The 18,947-nt window shown below is 54.7% G+C and overlaps 1 protein-coding gene and 1 long non-coding RNA gene across 4 annotated transcripts in view; one reads left to right on the top strand and one right to left on the bottom strand.

Annotated features, from left to right (window-relative positions):
• Positions 1-198, bottom strand: part of LOC141371789 (uncharacterized) — a 40,464-nt gene extending 40,266 nt beyond the window's left edge. The window contains exon 1 of the long non-coding RNA XR_012377022.1: positions 84-198. This is a non-coding gene — a long non-coding RNA (uncharacterized lncRNA). The remainder of the gene's footprint in view (positions 1-83) is intronic.
• A 5,828-nt stretch (positions 199-6,026) lies between these two features.
• LOC112806840 (uncharacterized) lies at positions 6,027-15,694 on the top strand. Of its 3 annotated transcripts, XM_025849299.2 has the most exons (4): positions 6,027-6,226; positions 7,608-7,692; positions 10,144-10,270; positions 13,181-15,694. In XM_025849299.2, exons 2-4 carry the CDS (start codon positions 7,660-7,662, stop codon positions 14,917-14,919), a joined length of 1,899 nt encoding a protein of 632 aa, XP_025705084.1. In that variant the 5' UTR covers positions 6,027-6,226; positions 7,608-7,659; the 3' UTR covers positions 14,920-15,694. The 3 variants fall into 3 exon arrangements, with proteins under 3 accessions (XP_025705084.1, XP_073745090.1, XP_073745091.1); XM_073888989.1 differs by lacking the exons at positions 6,027-6,226; positions 7,608-7,692 and adding an exon at positions 7,840-7,952; XM_073888990.1 differs by lacking the exons at positions 6,027-6,226; positions 7,608-7,692 and adding an exon at positions 9,781-9,836.
• Positions 15,695-18,947: the final 3,253 nt, after the last annotated feature.

Here is an 18,947-nt window from a genome sequence, read left to right on the forward strand (position 1 = left end):
GACAGCGACCCCCGGCGGACTCGTCCTGCGGGGCGACCCGGGACCCGCCGCGTCTCCCGGGCGTCGCCGCGCCTGCCACTTACCCCGGGTGACAGCGACCCTCGGCAGACTCCCCCTGTGGGGCGACCCGGGACCCGCCGCCTTCCCCGGGTGTCTCCGCGCCCCCGCCGCGTTCCCGAGTGACAGCGACCCCCGAAGGGCTCGTCCTGCGGAACGACCCGGGACCCGCCACCCCCGCTGCCGAGTTCCCCAGATGACAGCGACCCCTGGCGGACTCGTCCTGTAGGCGACCCGGACCCGCCGCGTCTCGGGGTGTCGCCGCGCCTGGCGCTTACCCCGGGTGACAGCGACCTCCGAAGCGCTCGTCCTGCGGAGGGCCCCGGGACCCGCTGCGTCTCCCCCGTGTCGCTGCGCCTGCCGCGTTCCCCGAGTGACAGCGACCCCCGAAGGGCTCGTCCTTGGGGGCGACCCGGGACCCGTCACCCCTGCCGCCGCGTTCCCCGGGCGACAGTGACCCCCGAAGGGCTCTTCCTGCAGACGACCCGGGACCCTCCGCGTCTCCCGGGTTTCGCCGCGCCCGCCGCGTTCTCCGTGACAGCGACCCCCCGAAGGGCTTGTCCTGCGGAACGACCGGGCCCCGCCACTCCCGCCGCCACGTTCCCCGGGTGACAGCGACCCCTGGCGGACTCGTCCTGCAGGCGACCCGGGCCCCGCCGCGTCTCCCGGGTGTCGCTGCGCCTGGCGCTTTCCCCGGGTGACAGTGACCCCCGAAGGGCTCGTCCTGCGGGGCGACCCGGGCCCCGACGCGTCTCCCGGGTGTCGCCGCGCCTGGCGCTTACCCCGGGTGACAGTGACCCCCGAAGGGCTCGTCCCGCGGAGCGACCCGGGACCCGCCGTCCCCGCCGCCGCGTTGCCCGGGTGACAGCGACCCCTGGCGGACTCGTCCTGCAGGCGACCCGGACCCGCCACGTCTCCGACTGTCGCCGCGCCGGCCGCGTTCCTTGGGTGACAGCGACCCCCAGCGCCGCGCTCAGCTCGGCGGTCGGCCGTCTGTGCTCCGCAAGCTACAGAAGAGGAGTTTCGCCGGCGCCACCGGTTCCAGGAGCCTTTCCCGGGGCGCCAGGTCGGCCTCGGTGCCTTTGACCTGGCCGCCCTCCCGCGCTCCGCGGGAGGCTTGCGGCCCGCCCAGCCCCTGGAAGCCTGGCACACGCGTGGGGCTCTTTTATGTGGAACTTTCCTCTTTTTTTTTTCTTTTTTTTTTTTTGTCTCCCCATTCCTTTTTCACGACAAAGTACACACAACAAAACTTGCCATTTTAACTACTTAAAATGCACAATTCAGTGGCATTAGGTACATGCATAACGTTGTGCAACCATCACCACCCTGTATTCTGGAATTCTGCAATATTTTCATCACTCCCAAAAGGGTTCCCCATACCCATTAGCAGTCACTCCCCATCTCCCCTCCCTCAGCCCCCGACACCTATTAATCTGCTTTCTTTCTGGATGGATTTCGGGCAGGGTTTTTAGGTCCAACCAAATCTGACCAGCACGTGATTTTGATTCACAGAATGACTTTTTTTTTTTTTAGCTAAATGCCAACATTTTTCAAATCATAGATGTCACATAAAAATCTGGCATTATCGTCACCCTGGATTTCCCAAGAGCAGGTGTGGGGTCTCCCAAGCACCTCAGTTTACCCTACCACTTCTGGGGACAGCGTGTGCGCACCTGGATTCGGCTTTTCATCCATCCCCAGCTCTTCATTGCTGGGCACCACTTGCCCCATGTAAATGAAAGCCTTACAAGTTTTTTTGTTCTTTTATTTTGTTTTTTGAACTTTACTTGGAAATAGTGTTGGATTGACTCTGACCACATGTAAGCAGAGACCTTCTCCTTTAAATCATCCATAAGTTGCCTTTCAACTGGAAAAGCCTTTGGATCTGCCCTGCCCAGCCCACTGCTGCTTCTCCACCACGCTGCCTCCTGCATCCCACTTGTAGCCTCTGTCCCCTAGCTCCGTCCTGGGCCATGCAGATCCCTCCACTGCCTTTGCACCCTTCGCCGTGCTTGCCTTCTTGGAATTCTCACTAGCTGGGCCTCCAGACCTTGCTTGCGGCTCACTCCAGCATCCTGGCTTATCCTTGAAGTCCTCACTGGGGGCTTCTGGCTCTACTCCATGCCTTAATTTCTCGTGGGCTCCAGCTCTTTCCTAAGCACCTTCTTTCTCATCCTGCTGAGGCAGGGTTTCTTCCTTGGAGCTCAGGTGACAAGGGTAGGGGTCTTGGCCCTACAGTCAGCCCCTGATTCTTCAGGTACAGCACACATGATGGACAGGTTTGTTTAAAATGACAGGACATGTGGACAAAGAAATCGCAGTGTCCCCACTTGTTGGGGCCCAGAGGTTTATTCCAATGCATTTTTCATTCTAATTCCCCCTAAGCCAGAGGCACATTCACCGCTCTCTGGGTTGAAGCAGGATTGTACGAGAGAGTGGAGGCTGCTGCCCACAAGACGTCAGTCAGGCCCCTCACTGCCATGGGCCCCAGCCATCCTCACGCTAACAGGTCCAAAGATGGGGTTCTCGGAAGATGTCTGCCCGGGCATCCCACAGACCAACTGCCCTCCAGAGACATCTGCCTGATGTCCCTCAGTCCTCCATCTGAGCTTGTCCAAAGAACTCTTGATGGAAAGAAAAACAACTGCCTCCCCTATGCCATCCCTCCACCCTCCAAGGCCCAAGGATCACCCTGTTCTCTTCTCTCCTCTGCACTTAACTGCCCCAGCCTCCCTTTCTTCTATCTTCTTTTTTACATCTTTGAATGTCTGCAGCTGCCTCTAAGCAAACTCTGCCTCCAGCCCATTTCCCTCCATTCCACCCAATACCAGCAGCCGCCAGGATCCCTCTGAAACAGCCACACTGAGATGACATAAAGCCCAGCCGACCAGTTCCCTCGAATCCCTTCCTGCTTCAGTAGCCCCCAGCGCTGGGGTGGTGTAGGCTGGCCTCCTGCACCCACTCTGTCCCTGCCTGTCTCCACAGTGACTCCCATGCTGGGCCTCCTCCCCTCCTCAAGGGCTGCCTCCTCTGCCCAGAACAGTCTTCACTGGAGCATTTTACTAGTGCCCAGCACAGAGCAGCCCTTTGCGAGTGAGAATGGGTGAATGGTAATCAAATGAGTAAGTGAGCTGCAGCCACTGCCAAGACCCCACCTCAGGGCTTCAGTGATCAGCCAAGGAACCTTACTTGGACCTCTGAGGAGATGGGGTGGCAGGAAGCACCACGGAAGGCCACCCTCAACACTCTCTGCCTTGGCTGACACAGGCACGGATTGGCCCAGGGTCCTGGCCCTGAAGAGTCACTCCTCAGAATCCCGATTCACCAAAGCTGCTAAATTGAGTTAACTGCCCAGCCTGCCTAGTCCCAAGATGCTGCTCAAGCTGTAGTGAGGTAGACCACCAGCCCCCCTCTTCTCTTTCTGCTCACTCCATGCATGCTTGGCTCACGCTCCGCTTTCGTCTGCCAGTGTCCCCTGCAGGACCCCAACACCTGCCCACTGGGACACTCCTCAGCCTCCTTGTCTGTCCTCCAGCGCTTGTCACAGAGCATCTGCTGGGCCAGGTACTGGGTGCTGTGATGCAGTGCAAGTCCTCATCATCTCCCGCTCCAGAACCAGAGGCAAACATACCACCCTCCTCCCCACCACAGTCAGGGCCTCTGGGAGCCGAGGCCTGGGCACTGCTAGGCTTTGAGGCTCCCAAAATGATTTTTTTTTTAAAAAAAAGGATGAAATATATATACAAGGCTAAACACTGTAATATATTTAAATGTATATATCGAACAATTTAACAAAAATTGTGTAATGAAGTTGTGCTATCCGTGACATGATTATAGAATTCCTTGAAACCTACACTGATTCCTAATGCAACTGCTCCTGGTGCGGTCCTGTCACAACCAGGTGGAGGCGACCCCTGTGGTTAGAGGAAGCTGAGATTGGCATAAGTGGGGCCCAGCCACTGGCTACAACATGGTCTGGAGGGGTGGAGGCAACACAGAGCTAGCCTTCAGATCATCTTGTTTAATTGATAGTGTTTTTAAACTCTTTGAATTTCCTGTGAATCAAGAGATTTCACACACAAATCCAAATCTTTGGCTTCTTTTGAGAAGTACAGACCTGGTACACTGGGCTTACCTGTTCACATGGCACCAGTTGGTTGAGACCATCAGCACCCATCCCTTTAGAGCCCAGCCCCCGCAGGCATTTGAGTTTGTGAAAGCTGGTTGGAAATAAACAAGGATTAGGAGGGTAGAGGAAGATAACAGAGGGGCAAGTCCCAAAGGAGCTAAGCAGGGCAACCTGGCTCAATATTAGGGCTGGGGTATGTCCCCATGAGCAGGCAAGTCTGTGTGGCACCACAATCAACAGCTCATTACCAGGACTCTGTGCAGACCTTTTGGGGAAAAGATTCCATCATGAGTAGTGTGTACACGCCCTCTGATACAGTAAAAGGAGGGTGGGGGAAGAGTACACATTTTGTGGAAGAAAAAACTAACAGAAAAAATAAGTCTCTTTTTGCATTTTGGTTTGCAGGTGAAAGAACTGATAACTGGCATTTTACGTATATTTTAAAGCCTTCATACTGTAGTACAGAGAAGAGAAGATGGGCTTTCAGTATGACAATCACAAATGTGGGCCTTTATGTCTTTGAATGTACAAAACACTTTAAAGAAAAGCCGTTAAGCTTGTCTTTGCCTTGTTTACATCAGTGCATTCTGATTTTGAGCCATCCATCATATTTTTTCATAACAACCACCGCTGTCGGGCTTACGAAATTTAAAGTTTTTTACTCATTGAGAACCAGCCTAATATTTTAAGTGTCTTTATGTGTAAATAAAAGGTAGCCAGCTAGGTTTTTCCCTAACGTGAGAATTCCTACTGTCTTCTCTGCTGTTTTCAGAGTCAGAGTTGTTTCAAATTGTTGTTACAGTCAAAGAAAAAATGCCCTTGCCTTGACACTTTTTCTCAGCTTCAAATCCAGCATGCAAGCCCTGACTTGAATCAATTAGTCTTTCTTAATGGGGCAAGTGCACATGGCTCAGCCTTGGTTAGACTCTTTCCACTCACTGCTCTAGGGATGGTCCATGCACATCAGTGAAAGGAAGTCTGGCTTGAGTGGGTGAATGGCGAAGGCTCACACCTTGTCCACTGGCGCCTGGTCCACCGTTGGCTGCCGTAACCTGGGCCCAGCGCCTGGCAAGCCCTGGTCGATGTTCGGCCAATGACGAATTCAGTCAATGAGGACACATCAGCTTTGAATATTATGCTGCTGTTCCAATGCACACACCTGACAATGATGTAAAACGTGTCTACCACGGGATGTTTCTACAACCACGTCCTAAATAGGACGGGTCGGCGTGGCAAAATGTAAACGGCTCTTGTTGTTTGGCATCTTAGCGAATGTATCTAATTTTGTGTGTCATTTTTGTGTCTTGCACACTTTTCGTCGTTTTTTGGAAACACAAGTTTGTTCTACAACAATAAAGTTTACGGCACAGTTTCCAATACGAAAGCAGTATGTCGTTGCTCCCAGAGGACTCACCTCACTCACAGGCCCTGCCCACGCGGCCTCAGCCCGGCTGCGCCCCCCGCGCGTACACTGCTCCTCGGGATCTTCCCACGGCCTCTGCTCAGCGTCCTCCCCGACCCCCCCGACCGCTCTGTCTACACTGGTCCCCGGCCAGTTACCGCTGTAAGAGCGCGGGGGCGACGTTCGCGGGACCCACGGCACAGCCCGCGGGGACCGGACACTCGTGACCACGCCACGAGCACGGTCGTCGAAACTCGAACTCGATTCCCCCACGACCGGACGGCTGGGGCAGAAGTGCACGGAACCCGCGCGTGGGCCTCTGGAAGTTGTAGTTCGGCGCCCGCCTGCGCAGGCGCAGTCCCGGCCAAACGCGGGCGTGGCCTCCGTCCGGCCACCAGACAAGGGAATGCGGCGTGGAAGGGTTTTGGGGCGGGGAGGGGAGGCTAAGGCCGGCGGGGGTCCTCGAGGCCGAGCGCGTACTCCGAACGCACGAGCCACTGCCCCGGGCGGGGGCGAGGCGAGCGCGGAAACAACCGGAAGTGCGCGCGCCGCCCTCTGGGAGATGTAGTTGGGCGCCGTCCCGCGCAGGCCCAGACCCGGCTGGTGGCGGCCGCGGCCTTTGTCCTGCCGTCCGGCTGGTGAGTGAGACTCGGGTGGTCGGAACGGGGGAGGCCGGGACGGGCGGGCATCCGGGGTCTTCCCGCGTGCGTCTGTAGAGTCCCCTTGGCTGCTCTGGGCCCGGGGCTGGTTGTTTCGGGGGCGGTGCGGGCGGTGCGGGCGGTGGGGGCGGGGCCTGGTGGGCGGGGCCCGGGGTGGGGGTGGGGGTGTCTCCGGGTTCGAGAGGAGGAGTTGGGGCCGGGGTGGGGCCCCGGCGTTGGCAAACGGGGTGGGAGCCTCCGGCTTCGGGGCCCCAGAGATGCTAGCCGGTCCGACCCTTCAGAGACTGGAGCCAGCCTGACCTGCATCCTTCCCCTGCTTTGGTGGGACGTCCGGGATTTGGAGGGGGGGGGAGGGCCGAGGCCCCACTGCGAAGTCATCCCTGGAGCTTCATCTTACTGAGCGGCTTCTCAGGGTGATCGTGAGGGAGACCAAAGCGCAACACTTTACTCCTCGCCGCCTAGGACCCAGGAACCAGACTCCTTATGTTAGTCATTGAGTTCCGTCCAGGCTCCTTCATTAATTCAGCAAGCACGTATTTACATGTCCGGGGGGCCGGGCCCTGTCCTAAACCCAAGAGCCCCGAATATTGTCTCGGACCCCAGAGCCCCCAGGAGAGTCAGGGAAATGATAAGAAACCTGTCGACCCATCACCCAACAAGGTCACTCCCATCCTGGAAACTGCTGTGCAAACAGGACACAAGTGGGATGGGGCCGACTTGGGTGCCTAGGAAGCATCGTCAAGGGGAGGTGCAGAGAGACAAGGGGAATGCTTACCACCTTGGGCCTGAGTTTCATACGGGGCACTCAGCCAGGGATGAGGGCCCTGCATGTTGTGGACGCTAAGTAGACGCTGGCTGAAGAAAGAGGCTTTCTTCCAGCACCGACTGCCTTCACGTGTATACCGCTGTGTGCCAGGCTCCATATTCAGCCCTTGCCACACCCTAATTCCTATAATCTTTGTGCTGGGTCACCACTCTCATTTTATAGGAGGGGGAAACTGAGGCAGTGCCTAACGTCTCCATAACCGTCTAGCTTTCTGTCATAGTAACAAATAGTCATCACCCACCTAGACAACTGGGGGTGTGCCCCTTGCCCGCCCGTGGCCCTCAGTTTTCCTATTTGTGAAATGGGGTAGGAAAATTCAAGGTAATCTGTCAACAATGCCTGGAATAGTACTGGGCACACAGCAGGTGCTTGGAAAATGCCAAGCTGAGGTCTCAGTGCTGTGGGGTTTGGCCTGGGTGCAGGGCTCCAGGCTCTAGCAGCTACAACCCCTCCTACCTGCACACGGATTCCAGGGCGTGGGGTTTCTGGTCACCGCAAGCACTCGCCCAGTCTCTCGCATCCCCTTGCCCCCAGAACTGCCTACGGAGGAGCTGGCTGTTCCTGTAAGAGGCCAGAGGAGGAGGGAATGACTGCTGGGCTCCTCGCTGCCGGGGCGCCGGTGAGTACACCACCACCCTCCCATCAGGCCTCCCAGGCTTCCTCAGGTCCCCACCAGACTCATTCTGCTCTCGGGGCCTTCACCCTTACTCTGCCTCCTGCCAGGAATGTGCTTTGGCCAGCTCCATCTTCCTCCAGATCTCCCACCTCACCACCTTTGAGAGGATCTTCCTGATTCCTTCACCTGCCTTGTTCTACCCTGGCAGACAGCACTCAACCATTCCACTGATGTGTCTGGCGCTTTCTCAACACAGGGTTCGGGTGTGTACTCCCAGCTCACTCTCTCCATCCAGTCCCTTAGGCGACAGGGACTTAGCACCTGCCACTGACCAGGTGCCCTTCCAGGCACTGTTGTAGGAACTGCAGGTACAGGAACAGACGAGCAGAAAATCACCATCCCTCTGGGGCTTACAGTCCCTACGAGGAATGTCAATGTGCCAAGTGTTGTGCAGGGAAGTGAGGCCCAGAAGAGGGTGGGCTTGGGCACTAGGCATTAGCCAATAGAGCCCAGAAGGCCTCCCTGAGGAAGCGGCCCCCAAACAGAGACCTGCAGGGGGGCAGGCAGTGAGGTCAAGGCCCACAGGAATAACGTTCCAGGCCGGGGGAATACCATGAGCAAAGGCCTGGAGGTGGAACCAACTGGGCACTTTCCGTAAGGGGCAAGCGCACACATGTAACGGGAAGACCGAGAACAAGGGCCCCTAGGCCACCTGCCGGGGGCCTAGGGCCTTGGGAAGCAGTTCTGATCATCTTTGCGACGTGCAAAGGCGCAGAACACAGTAGGCACTCAGTGAATGGGTGGAAATGTGCCAAAGCCTGAGGTCAGTGCTGAGCACACTTCACCTTATCCTGCCCCACATCAGCCCCATGAGGTTGGAAGGAGGAAACTAAGACCCAGAGGCACGTCACAGCCCTGAGGCCACACAGCTGAGAGTGGCTGAGCCGGGCCTGAGCCTCAGGACGCCTGGGCCCAGGTCAGACCACGTGTGCCCACCAGCACCCCCAGCGCTCAGCAAACATCCCACTGCCTTCGCGGCTCTTCTGCCAGACCTCTGCGTGGCTATTCCAGCAGCGCCCCACCCATTTTCTCTAGAGCACTGACCCCTCCTGGGATTTCATTTTTTGTCAGCGCCCAGACCCTGCAACTAGCACACGAGCACCACGTGGCCAGGTGTGTGTCTCTTGTTTCCCTGGCATCTGCGGTGCCCAGAACCGTGACCTGCACTCACTAGGACTCTGCAGATAACCACTAAGACCTGTTGAGTCTGGAAAATAGAGCAGAAATGGGGAAATTGGTGAAAGAAAATAAAACCTCCCCAAGCCCCCCAGCACACCTCCCTGAATGGTGGCTCACACAGGTAAAGCACACACTCTGTGCCAGGCCCTGGGCACACACATCATGTGAATTCCCTTACTCCTCCCAACAGCCTTCTCGGGGAGTTCTCACAAACTCACAGATGAGGGCAGGGAAGCGCAGAGCACTTTAAAAGATGGACCTGGGGCTGGAGTTTGAAGCCCAATCATCTGGGTCCAGGGACGAGTCTTGATAGTGCCACCCCCCAGATGCCTAGTTCATACCCTCTGCTGCCCCACATCTCCCCTTCTCTGGTGGGAGAAATGTTAGCAGAGGCAGATGCTGCCCGTTGGGCCAGGATCCAGTATTTAGGCACCCTATGTCTTTGACACCCAACGTCAAGGTGAGGGCCGAGACTTTGCCTCTGCTCCCCACATACACCCCCTCCCCCTGCCATCTACAGCACGTCATTTGGTGAGATGAAACTGCCTTTGTGGAGGATGTCCGCCCCTGCCCCTCATGTGCCTTTAAGAAAATCATAAATTCCCCACCCAGTCACGGAAGAAATGGGCCTTGTGTGGGATTTCAGAAAACACAAGTGTGGGAGTGACGGGATCATCCAGGAGCCACCATTAGCCTTTCTCCTTGGGGGTCATGTTTTTACCCCAATATGTAACTGTCCAAAATCAAAGACTAGGAAACGGTTCCCAGAGGTCCCGTTACTGGAGACCCCCCCCATTGGGTTCACCTGCTTGTTCCCACCACTCCACTGGCTCTTTCACCCCACATTGTATTCAGGAATCATCATGCACAGCGCAGATTTACATGAGTCTGCGGCTTGGTGACTGCAGGTATGGACACCAGGGAACATTCTAGCTGATGCGTGGGAGGTTTTCTGTCCCCCCCCCTTGGTCACTGCCATGATGGCATCTCAGGGGTGCTTGCACGACTGGGGTGTGTCCTCTCATATCCTAAGACCCCCTTTCCTCCAGCAGAGCCCCCAGGCCCCCCAGGAAAACCGGGCCCAAATCCTCGGACCTGAGAAAACCCCTCCCCTGCTCAGCTTGGCTGTCGCTGTCCAGTAGCTGCTCCCACTAGCAGCCATCGCCAGGCTTGGCCTAGGTGAGGCCATTTGTTTGTATGTGACATTTGTTTCAGGAGCAAGTGACCTTTGAGGACGTGGTTGTGGACTTCACCCAGGAGGAGTGGGGGCAGCTAGAGCCTGCCCAGAGGACCCTGTACCGCGATGTGATGCTGGAGACCTTCAGGCTCCTGGTCTCTGTGGGTAAGGCCACACCTGAACCCCTGATGGTCTGCCCCCAGCACAGATCCTAATTCTTCTGGGTTAAAAGTAGGGGTAGGTCTAGGCCTTAAAAGCAAATACCTGGGATGAGTTTTGGGCCTTAGATTCCTGATGTTTGGTTGCAAGTTACAGATCCCACCTGAAAATGCCAGAAGCAGAAAATCATGGGGCAAGAGGGCCACAGTGGGTACTGTGACTGCAGAATCCCAGGGTAGACCCGAGTTTTCCTGTGGCCTTTCAGGAGTCCCCTCCCTTCATACCTCCTCCCTCTGGGTCCAGGGCCGAGTCTTGACAGTGCCACCTTTTTCTGCCTCCGTTCACAGATGGGCCCCCTGGAGGTGAGGAGAGCTGCCACGGTGCCTCTTCTGTGTCTGAGACCAGCCAAAAAGACAGGGTCTGTGTCCTGGGCCCCCATGGAAGGCCTGTGGGTTGTCTTGTGTGGCAGCCTGGTCCCCTCCATGCTGGTCATTGTTGCTAGCGGGCGGGGGAGGCAGCAGAGCTTGGATTGGCCAGGGCTGGGTCACACATCCCCCCAGAGCCAGGGTTGGGGTCCCTCCAGGGCCTGACACCAGGGCCTCTTCCACAACTGTGGCCTCTGGGGACTGCAGCCAGGTGGGTCCCGGAAGGAAAGTGGAGTGGACAGAGGGGTGAGAAGGGTCCTGGAACACAAAGGCGCACCTGTGGGTCTCCCCTTGAGCAGGATGCTGGCTCCCCAAGCTGGATGTCATCTGCCTGCTGGAGCAGGAGGAGGAGCTGTGAGCGGGGGATGAGGGGGTGCCCCGGGGTACATGCTCAGGTGAGGGGAGAGCCCTGCAGGGCTGGGAGGAGCCCATTCCCCCCCCCCCCCCGGGGCATTCTGTCTCCGTATCTCCTCTGGCGTTCTTCTGAGCAGATTGACTACTCAGTCTTTCAGTAAACGTGCACCAAGCACCTGTTCTGCTGTGAGGGAGACCTTCAGTGAATTCGCCTTCTTGGTGAGGGAAGGGGCACGCGGTAAAGACGTAGAATGATAGCTGCACAAGACGCTCACGGTGGATGATGCGTGCTGAGGAAGCAAACACGGGTCACAAGGCAGAGGCCAGGTTGTGCGGAGGGCCTGAGCAGAGATGAGGCAAGCCTCTCCAGGGAGGTGACGTGTGAGCCTTGAGTCATGAGAACAGTGCCACCATGAAACAAGCTGGCAGAACAGAATTCCAGGCAGAAGGAACAGCAAGTGCAAAGGCACTGGGGTTGGGCAGCAGCCTGCTCTTCCTATGTAACAAACACTCCAGCCTCGGTGGTTTAAACCACAGAATCTTTTACAACTCATGTATCTGTGGGTCGGTAGATCCAGTCTGGGCTTTTCCACGTGCCCGTGGGGGCTGTGTTCTTCGTACATCTTATCCAGCTCCTGAGACCAGTACCAGCTCTGCAGGAGGTGGGGCTTCCTGGCACTGGTGTCAGGCCCTGACCCAGTTTAAGCAGCAGCCCATCACCAGGGCCCAGGAGAAATGGCCAGTGTGTGGGAGGGGGTCACAACTGAGTCTCTCCAGCTCCAGGAGTAACCAGCCCTTACCTAGGACACTAGCTTCTTATGACTGTTCTAACAAAGTACCACAAACGTGGTGGCTTAAAGCAACACGAATTATCTTCCTGTTCTAGAGGTCAGAAGTCCAAAAGGGGTGTCACCGCACTACAGTGCAGGAGGCGGCAGGCAGTGTTCCTTCTGCAGGGCGTGGCAAGAACCCATTTCCTTTCACTCTCCAGCTTCCAGAGGTGCTCGCATTCCTTGACTCACAGCCTTGTCCGTCTTCCAAGTGAGCATGGCCCTGAGGTCTTCTCCCGTCACTCTGGCCCCAGCCCTCCTACGTGTCTCTCTTTCACAGATCAGAACTCTTGTGATTGCCTTGGGCCCACCAGGGTAATCCAGGGTAACTGCAGAGGATTAGCTAATGTCAGAGGACTAGCAACCTTCCTTCCTCACTGGTTCTGGGAATTAGAACGTGGACATGTTTGGGAGCCACTATTTTGCCAGCCACACCTGGTGTGACTTTTTTTTTTTTTTTCTGAACACTTCATTAGAGCATAACGTAAACGGGCAGGGTGCCCACCTCACACCTTTAGGCCAGTCTGGTGTTGGGGTGGGGACGGCATGCCCTGAGGCCATGGCTGTGCAGGGCAGACTGGGTACCAGGGCCAAAAGGCAGTCCTGCCAGGAAGGAGGAGGAAGGGATGCATTTGTTTGTTTGTTCAGCGTGTCTGCCGGCCTCTGCTGTGGGCGGGGGTGCAGTGGTGACCACAGTGGACAGAAGCCCTGCCCTCAGGGAGCTCCCAGTGGGTGAGACAGACCCGACAGACCAGACCCAAGTCCTCTTGTTCGCCTCAGGTCATTTATCCCTGCTTCTGGCGACACACATCTCAGCTGTCTCCGGGCTGGGGCAGCTGGCGGTTTCTTTGCACCTGGCTGACGTGGAACAGCAGCAAGAGACCACCAAGAAGAAACTGGACCTGAGCAGTGGGAGGGCTGGCTGGCTGGTCCTTCACCAGGAGGCGGCTCTCCTCCATCATCACCTGGCACTTGGAGGCTGCTTTTGCCAGGGCCTGGGGCATCTGTCGGCAGCTTCCCTAGATGCTCGCTGTCTGCCCCACATCTCCCCTTGTCCTCATTCCGTGTGCTCCCCTTGCAAGCTCCCTTCGTGCCTCCACGCCAGGTCCCCCACCCCGACTACCTCTGTGCTTTCTCTCCTGCTCCTGTTCCTTCCCTGATTTGCAAAGCTGTATTTTTAAGTGGTCAAAGCCACCTGTGCCTTCAGCCTTTCAAAACCATCAGTTTTAGTCTTTAGCCACCCACCCACCACAAACTCTTCCCCCCAAACTGAAATTAAGGAACATCTCCATTTTTGTTCCTTTTAGATTTGGAAACTCAACCCCAAACCAGACTGTCAGCTCCAAAGCAAGACATCACTGAGAAAATAGCTAGCAGTGTCCTAGTGGAAAGGTTCCTGTGGGATAGTCTGTGGTACCCTGAGGGTGACGAAGCCGAGGGCCACTGGGGACAGAGTCATGAGAGCCGAGACAGCCATGTGGTGCGAGGAGCCTTCACGCCTGTGAAGACACCCATGCAGCAGCAGCAGCAGCAGCAGCAGCAGCAGGGGAATGGGTTCGGGGAGAACTTGATTCTGAACCCCAGTCTCCCACCTCAGCCACTGACGCCTGAAAGACAAGGCCTCCACATGCTGGGGACACGCGGGAAGAGGGGCAAGCCAGGCCCAGAGTTCAGTGCTCAACAGAAAGCAGATGCAAAGGAGAAGCCCTACAAATGTCAGGCATGTGGAAAGGCCTTTAGTCACAGCTCGGCACTTGCTGAGCACCACCGAACGCACACAGGAGAGAGACCTTATGAGTGTCACGAATGCGGAAAAGGCTTCCGAAACAGCTCAGCACTTACCAAACACCAGAGAATCCACACCGGTGAGAAGCCTTACGAGTGCACTCAGTGTGGGAAAACCTTCAACCAGATCGCCCCGCTGATCCAGCACCAGAGGACTCACACCGGCGAGAAGCCGTACGAGTGCGGCGAGTGCGGCAAGGCCTTCAGTTTCAGGTCCTCCTTCAGCCAGCACGAGCGGACTCACACCGGCGAGAAGCCGTACGGGTGCGGCGAGTGCGGCAAGGCCTTCCGGCAGAGCATCCACCTCAGCCAGCACCTGCGGACCCACACGGGGGAGAAGCCGTACGGGTGCGGCGAGTGCGGCAAGGCCTTCAGCCACAGCTCGTCCTTGACCAAGCACCTGCGGATCCACACGGGGGAGAAGCCGTACGGGTGCCGCGAGTGCGGCAAGGCCTTCGCGCAGATCACGCCGCTGACTCAGCACCAGCGGACCCACACGGGGGAGAAGCCGTACGAGTGCCGCGAGTGCGGCAAGGCCTTCAGCCAGAGCACGCTCCTGACTGAGCACCGCAGGACCCACACCGGGGAGAAGCCGTACGGGTGCCGCGAGTGCGGCAAGGCCTTCAGCCACAGCTCGTCGCTCAGCCAGCACGAGCGGACGCACACGGGGGAGAAGCCGTACGAGTGCAGGCAGTGCGGCAAGGCCTTCCGGCAGAGCACGCACCTCACTCAGCACCGCAGGACCCACACGGGGGAGAAGCCGTACGAGTGTGGCGACTGCGGCAAGGCCTTCAGCCACAGCTCGTCCCTCACCAAGCACCAGCGGATCCACACGGGGGAGAAGCCGTACGAGTGCAACGCGTGTGGCAGAGCCTTCAGCCAGCTCGCCCCCCTCATTCAACACCAGAGGACCCACACGGGGGAGAAGCCCTACGAGTGCAACGCCTGTGGCAGAGCCTTCAGCCAGAGCTCCCTTCTCGTAGAACACCAGAGGATTCACACCAAGGAAAAGCCCTACGGGTGCAACGAGTGTGGGAAATCCTTCAGCCACAGCTCGTCGCTCAGCCAGCACGAGCGGACCCACACGGGGGAGAAGCCGTACGAGTGTCAGGATTGCGGGAAATCCTTCCGGCAGAGCACCCACCTCACTCAGCACCGCAGGATCCACACGGGGGAGAAGCCGTACGAGTGCAGGGACTGTGGGAAGGCCTTCACACACAGCTCGTCCCTCACCAAGCACCAGAGAACTCATACTGGGTAGGCCCACATCACACTCGCCGGGACATGGGCAGGCCTTAAGTCTAGCTCCTCCCTTACTAGACCTGACCCAGTCATTCTCAGTGGAAACAGTACAAGTTTATGCATATGCAAGCCTTTGCACACAGTACGTGCCCCACACACCCTCAGAGAGAAGTGCTGGAAATGACTATGGGAACGTGGAACTCTGGGTCATCCATCCCTGGATACCAGATCATCCAGACAGTAGCAGGGAAATGTGGAGTTAATCAGTGTTGAGGACCTTCAGTCATGAGTGCCCACTAATGCTACATCATAGAACCTAGAAAAAAGAGAAATGGGAAAAAAAAAAAAAAAGCGGATCTGGAGATGGCTTCTGTCCAAGGATTCACGATATTCCAAACTAGAGATTTTCAAAGCAGATGCTTTTTATATACAAGAACCAGATACACTCAGAATTTATCATTATTGCACATGACATTCTTGGGAGGGGTGCTTATGAATGGTGTAAGGTGACTATAAATTTTTCTACAGGACTCACAGGCATTAGAAACACAGATGTTGCTGTTTCACAAAAAGGAAGATACCCTTTGTTAAGCCACCATCTTATGAACAACAGCACCTCCACACTGGAACCTTATGTTTTGCAAGGTTTATCTCTTTTGAGAAATGTACAAGGTAATCCTCTCTTGACTGTTTTCATTGATTCTTCTTCCTGGTTTTTAGACAAGCTTTTGTTTTTGTATAATTTATCTTGAAGGTCCATAGTATTACATTAAATCCTGAATCCACTAACAGCAGTCACTCTGACAACCACGACCCTTGAATGGTGACTTGCCATCCTCATTAGAACCCATATTTAAATTACATTGGCTGGATTTGGTCACCAACCATCAGGGTTATATCAGGCTTGGTTTTCCAGTCATAATGCTGGGATATGTTTCCAGTTAACTTGAAATTTCTCCCTTGGGGGAAGGACATTACAGATAGTCTTCCAACCGTCCCCAGTATATGCTTGTGCAATGCCTCCTCTCCCTTTTTTGGAATTAATCTCATACTCATTTATAAGCCACTTAAGAAAACAGCCATCTCCGGTAGAAACAATGCAAGCCACATTGGTAAATTTAGCTATTGTCATAGTTCCATTTAAGAAGCAAGAAGAAACAGGTGAAATTAATATCTGTCCCTATATATCCCAAACGTTACCATTTCAACGTGTCACTCTAAAAAGCCACTGATACGGTATTTTGCTTCCTTTCTGTATAGTACATCTTTGAAATCCAGCGTATATGTTGTTTGCGGCACACCTCAGTTTGCTGTAGCCTCCTTTCCGGTGTTCATTTGCCAGAGGGAGCCAGCCAGTGGCTGGACTGGACTGGACTGGGTGGCTCAAAAGCCTCGGTCTTCTGGTCAGCCTTTTCCCTGGGCTTCTATCCTTGTGTTGCGTCTTGTCCTCAAGGGAACCAGATGTACTGAGAAGATGAGCTTTTTTAAGTAAATGGCATGACAGGCTCCTACCCCTGAATCTAGTGTAGAAAACAGGTCATGCCAGTTGTGCACAGTTCAGACTCTCTAGGATGATACTTCTCATCGGAGAACACTGCATTTGGAAAACATGTTAGGGCTCCTCTATTTGAGTTCAGCTGAGTAAAAATGGAACCCAACCACACACTTGCAGTCCTTTGAAAATGCCAGATCACTGAGAAATCGAGTCACACAAGCTCCTGTTGTCCTGCCCCCACAATGACACACACAGGAATACAGCCCAGAGTTGGGGACCATGAGGAGGTGCCCACAGTATCACATCTCCCCACCCTCGGAGACGAGCATTCCCTCCCTAGCAGGGCCGCACCAGTGGAAGGAAGTTGAAGTTAAACCCACAGTGTCAGAAAAATGGCAGGGGCAAGCACATTCCTTACCAGAGGGCCTCACTTACTTGGAGAGTTGCTGGTATGTCTCAATTGACACAAAAGTTGAAGACCAACAAGGAAAAATGAAGGGTGTGAAATAGAGATTCAGAAGAGGCCATGCAGTTTCCGCCTTGCTCACTGGGATGCTTGTGTTTGGAACCCTGAGACACCACGTAAGAAGTCCAACTGCCACCAGGCCTCCGTGTGGTTTCCTCGATACTTTTAATATCCCACCTAGGGCCAGAAAGGATTTCAGCATCTCATTTTATGTAGCTTTTCTCTTGGCTTTAATTTTTTAAGAAAACTCATCATGGCTAAAACTTAAGACTCAAGGTATACAAATGTCATAGTGGTTCCTAGTGTGATTGGGCTGTTTGCTTTCCAAAGCAGTCACACTGGTTGACAATGATTTACAAAGCTCTCAACCCAGATCACAATGGAAGGCCTGATTAGTCGGCTCAGGCTCCCACAACCGAGTACCACAGGGTGGGGGCTTAAACCACAGTAAATAATTTTCTAACAGTTCTGGAGTTGTTCTTCGCTGGAAGTCCCAAGACCAAGGTGCTGTCAGGGTTGGTTTCTAATGAGACTGCTCTTCCCAGTTTGTGGATAGCCACCTTCTCACTGTGTCTTTGCATGGCCTTTCTTCCATGCACACAAAGAGCAATCTCTGCTCTGCCTCTTATAAGGCTATCAATGCTATGGGATTAGGGCCCCACCCCTATCACTTCCCTGTAGGCCCTATCTCCAAATATAGTCACATGAAGGGGTCAGGGCTTCAGTGTATAAATTTGGGGGGTGGCAATTCAGTCTATAACAGAGGGTATTTAAGCATCTTCTTCACACTGAAATTTATTCCCATCTTGCCAGTTTTCCATTTGTGGGATTTGCCCTTCCCTGCCCACTCTGAAGTCATCCTCGGACACCCTGTGGAAACTAGCCAGGAACTCCATTCCGTTCTTTGTGCCAGTGCATCTGGGGCTTTCTCTTGCCCTCCAGATACCATGTCCTTTTTGAGTCGTGGCTCAGAGCTCCATGATCTGTACACTTTCCAGCCCTCCCAACTCCATTGGAGAGACCAGGGCCACCTTCTTGTGCTTTCCATCTGCTACATCTTTTTTTTTTTTTAAGATTTTATTTATTTATTTGACAGAGAGAGAGACAGCGAAAGAGGGAACACAAGCAGGGAGAGTGGGAGAGGGAGAAGGAGGCTTTCCGCGGAGCAGGGAGCCCAATGCAGGGCTCGATCCCAGGACCCCAGGGTCATGACCCAAGCCGAAGGCAGATGCTGAACAACTGAGCCACCCAGGTGCCCCTGCTACATCTTTCTCAATGAGCAATATCCCTACCCCTTTGGATGGGAGACCCTCCGCACAAACCCAGTGCCTCTAATGCCTAAACTAACCCAGCGTCCTCTGAGATTAACAAGTGGGAATACCTGGCTAAATTTTCTCTCTAGAACAAATCATTTGTGTGTTCTACCATGACTTGGTCAGGATGGTCATGGCAGGGGAAGAGCAAACAAATCCTGACATCTTTTCAATGGGTTTGGTTTTTGTAGTGGTTTGAGAAAAGCCAATTCTGAAATGATTCTGAGAGGTATTTTAGAATTTAGCATACTAGTAAATATGCTGATTTTAGAGTTCTCACTACTGACATAAAAAATACGGGGAGTAGTAGAATGCAAATGGAGGTATTGCTGTATATGCATGTGTGTATGCATGCATATGAGCACACATAGGCCTTTTTGTGTAGCTGTGTGTGTGCATATATACGCATTTCCCAGCTCACCAGTAGCAATGAATAGACCTGGCACTCAGATTTGGTCTCACAGCATCCCCACTAAAAGGAACAAGTTCTTTGGAACTGGAAAATAGCTGATTTCAGGGTAGAAACAATTTGGGCTTGGAATAGATTATACTAAAAAGAAAAGGATTGTTCAAAAAGTGGATGCATGTCACAGGGATGCAGGAGCCTTTTCGGAGGGATGCTCGTTGACCACATCTGGGACAACTTGAGTGCCAAAATAAGGGTGGTGCTAAGTTATAAAACTTGAAAAACCACTGAAAACACAGGAATCCGTAAGTCTGTTCTGATTTTAAGAACACAAAAATGGAGAGAAAGGAGGTGCTGGCTTGCAGCG

The sequence above is a fragment of the Callorhinus ursinus genome, unplaced genomic scaffold (genome assembly GCF_003265705.2).
Source record: "Callorhinus ursinus isolate GAN/ISIS: 27379988/994484 unplaced genomic scaffold, GSC_fseal_2.0 scaffold100, whole genome shotgun sequence".
Lineage (NCBI taxonomy): Eukaryota > Metazoa > Chordata > Mammalia > Carnivora > Otariidae > Callorhinus > Callorhinus ursinus.

Excerpts from the sequence above, each read along its gene's own strand:
- LOC112806840 (XM_025849299.2), top strand. The coding sequence starts at position 7,660 with ATGACTGCTGGGCTCCTCGCTGCCGGGGCGCCG. Across the intron at positions 7,693-10,143 it reads TCCTCGCTGCCGGGGCGCCG|GAGCAAGTGACCTTTGAGGA; the intron begins GTGAGTACACCA and ends CATTTGTTTCAG. Across the intron at positions 10,271-13,180 it reads CAGGCTCCTGGTCTCTGTGG|ATTTGGAAACTCAACCCCAA; the intron begins GTAAGGCCACAC and ends TGTTCCTTTTAG.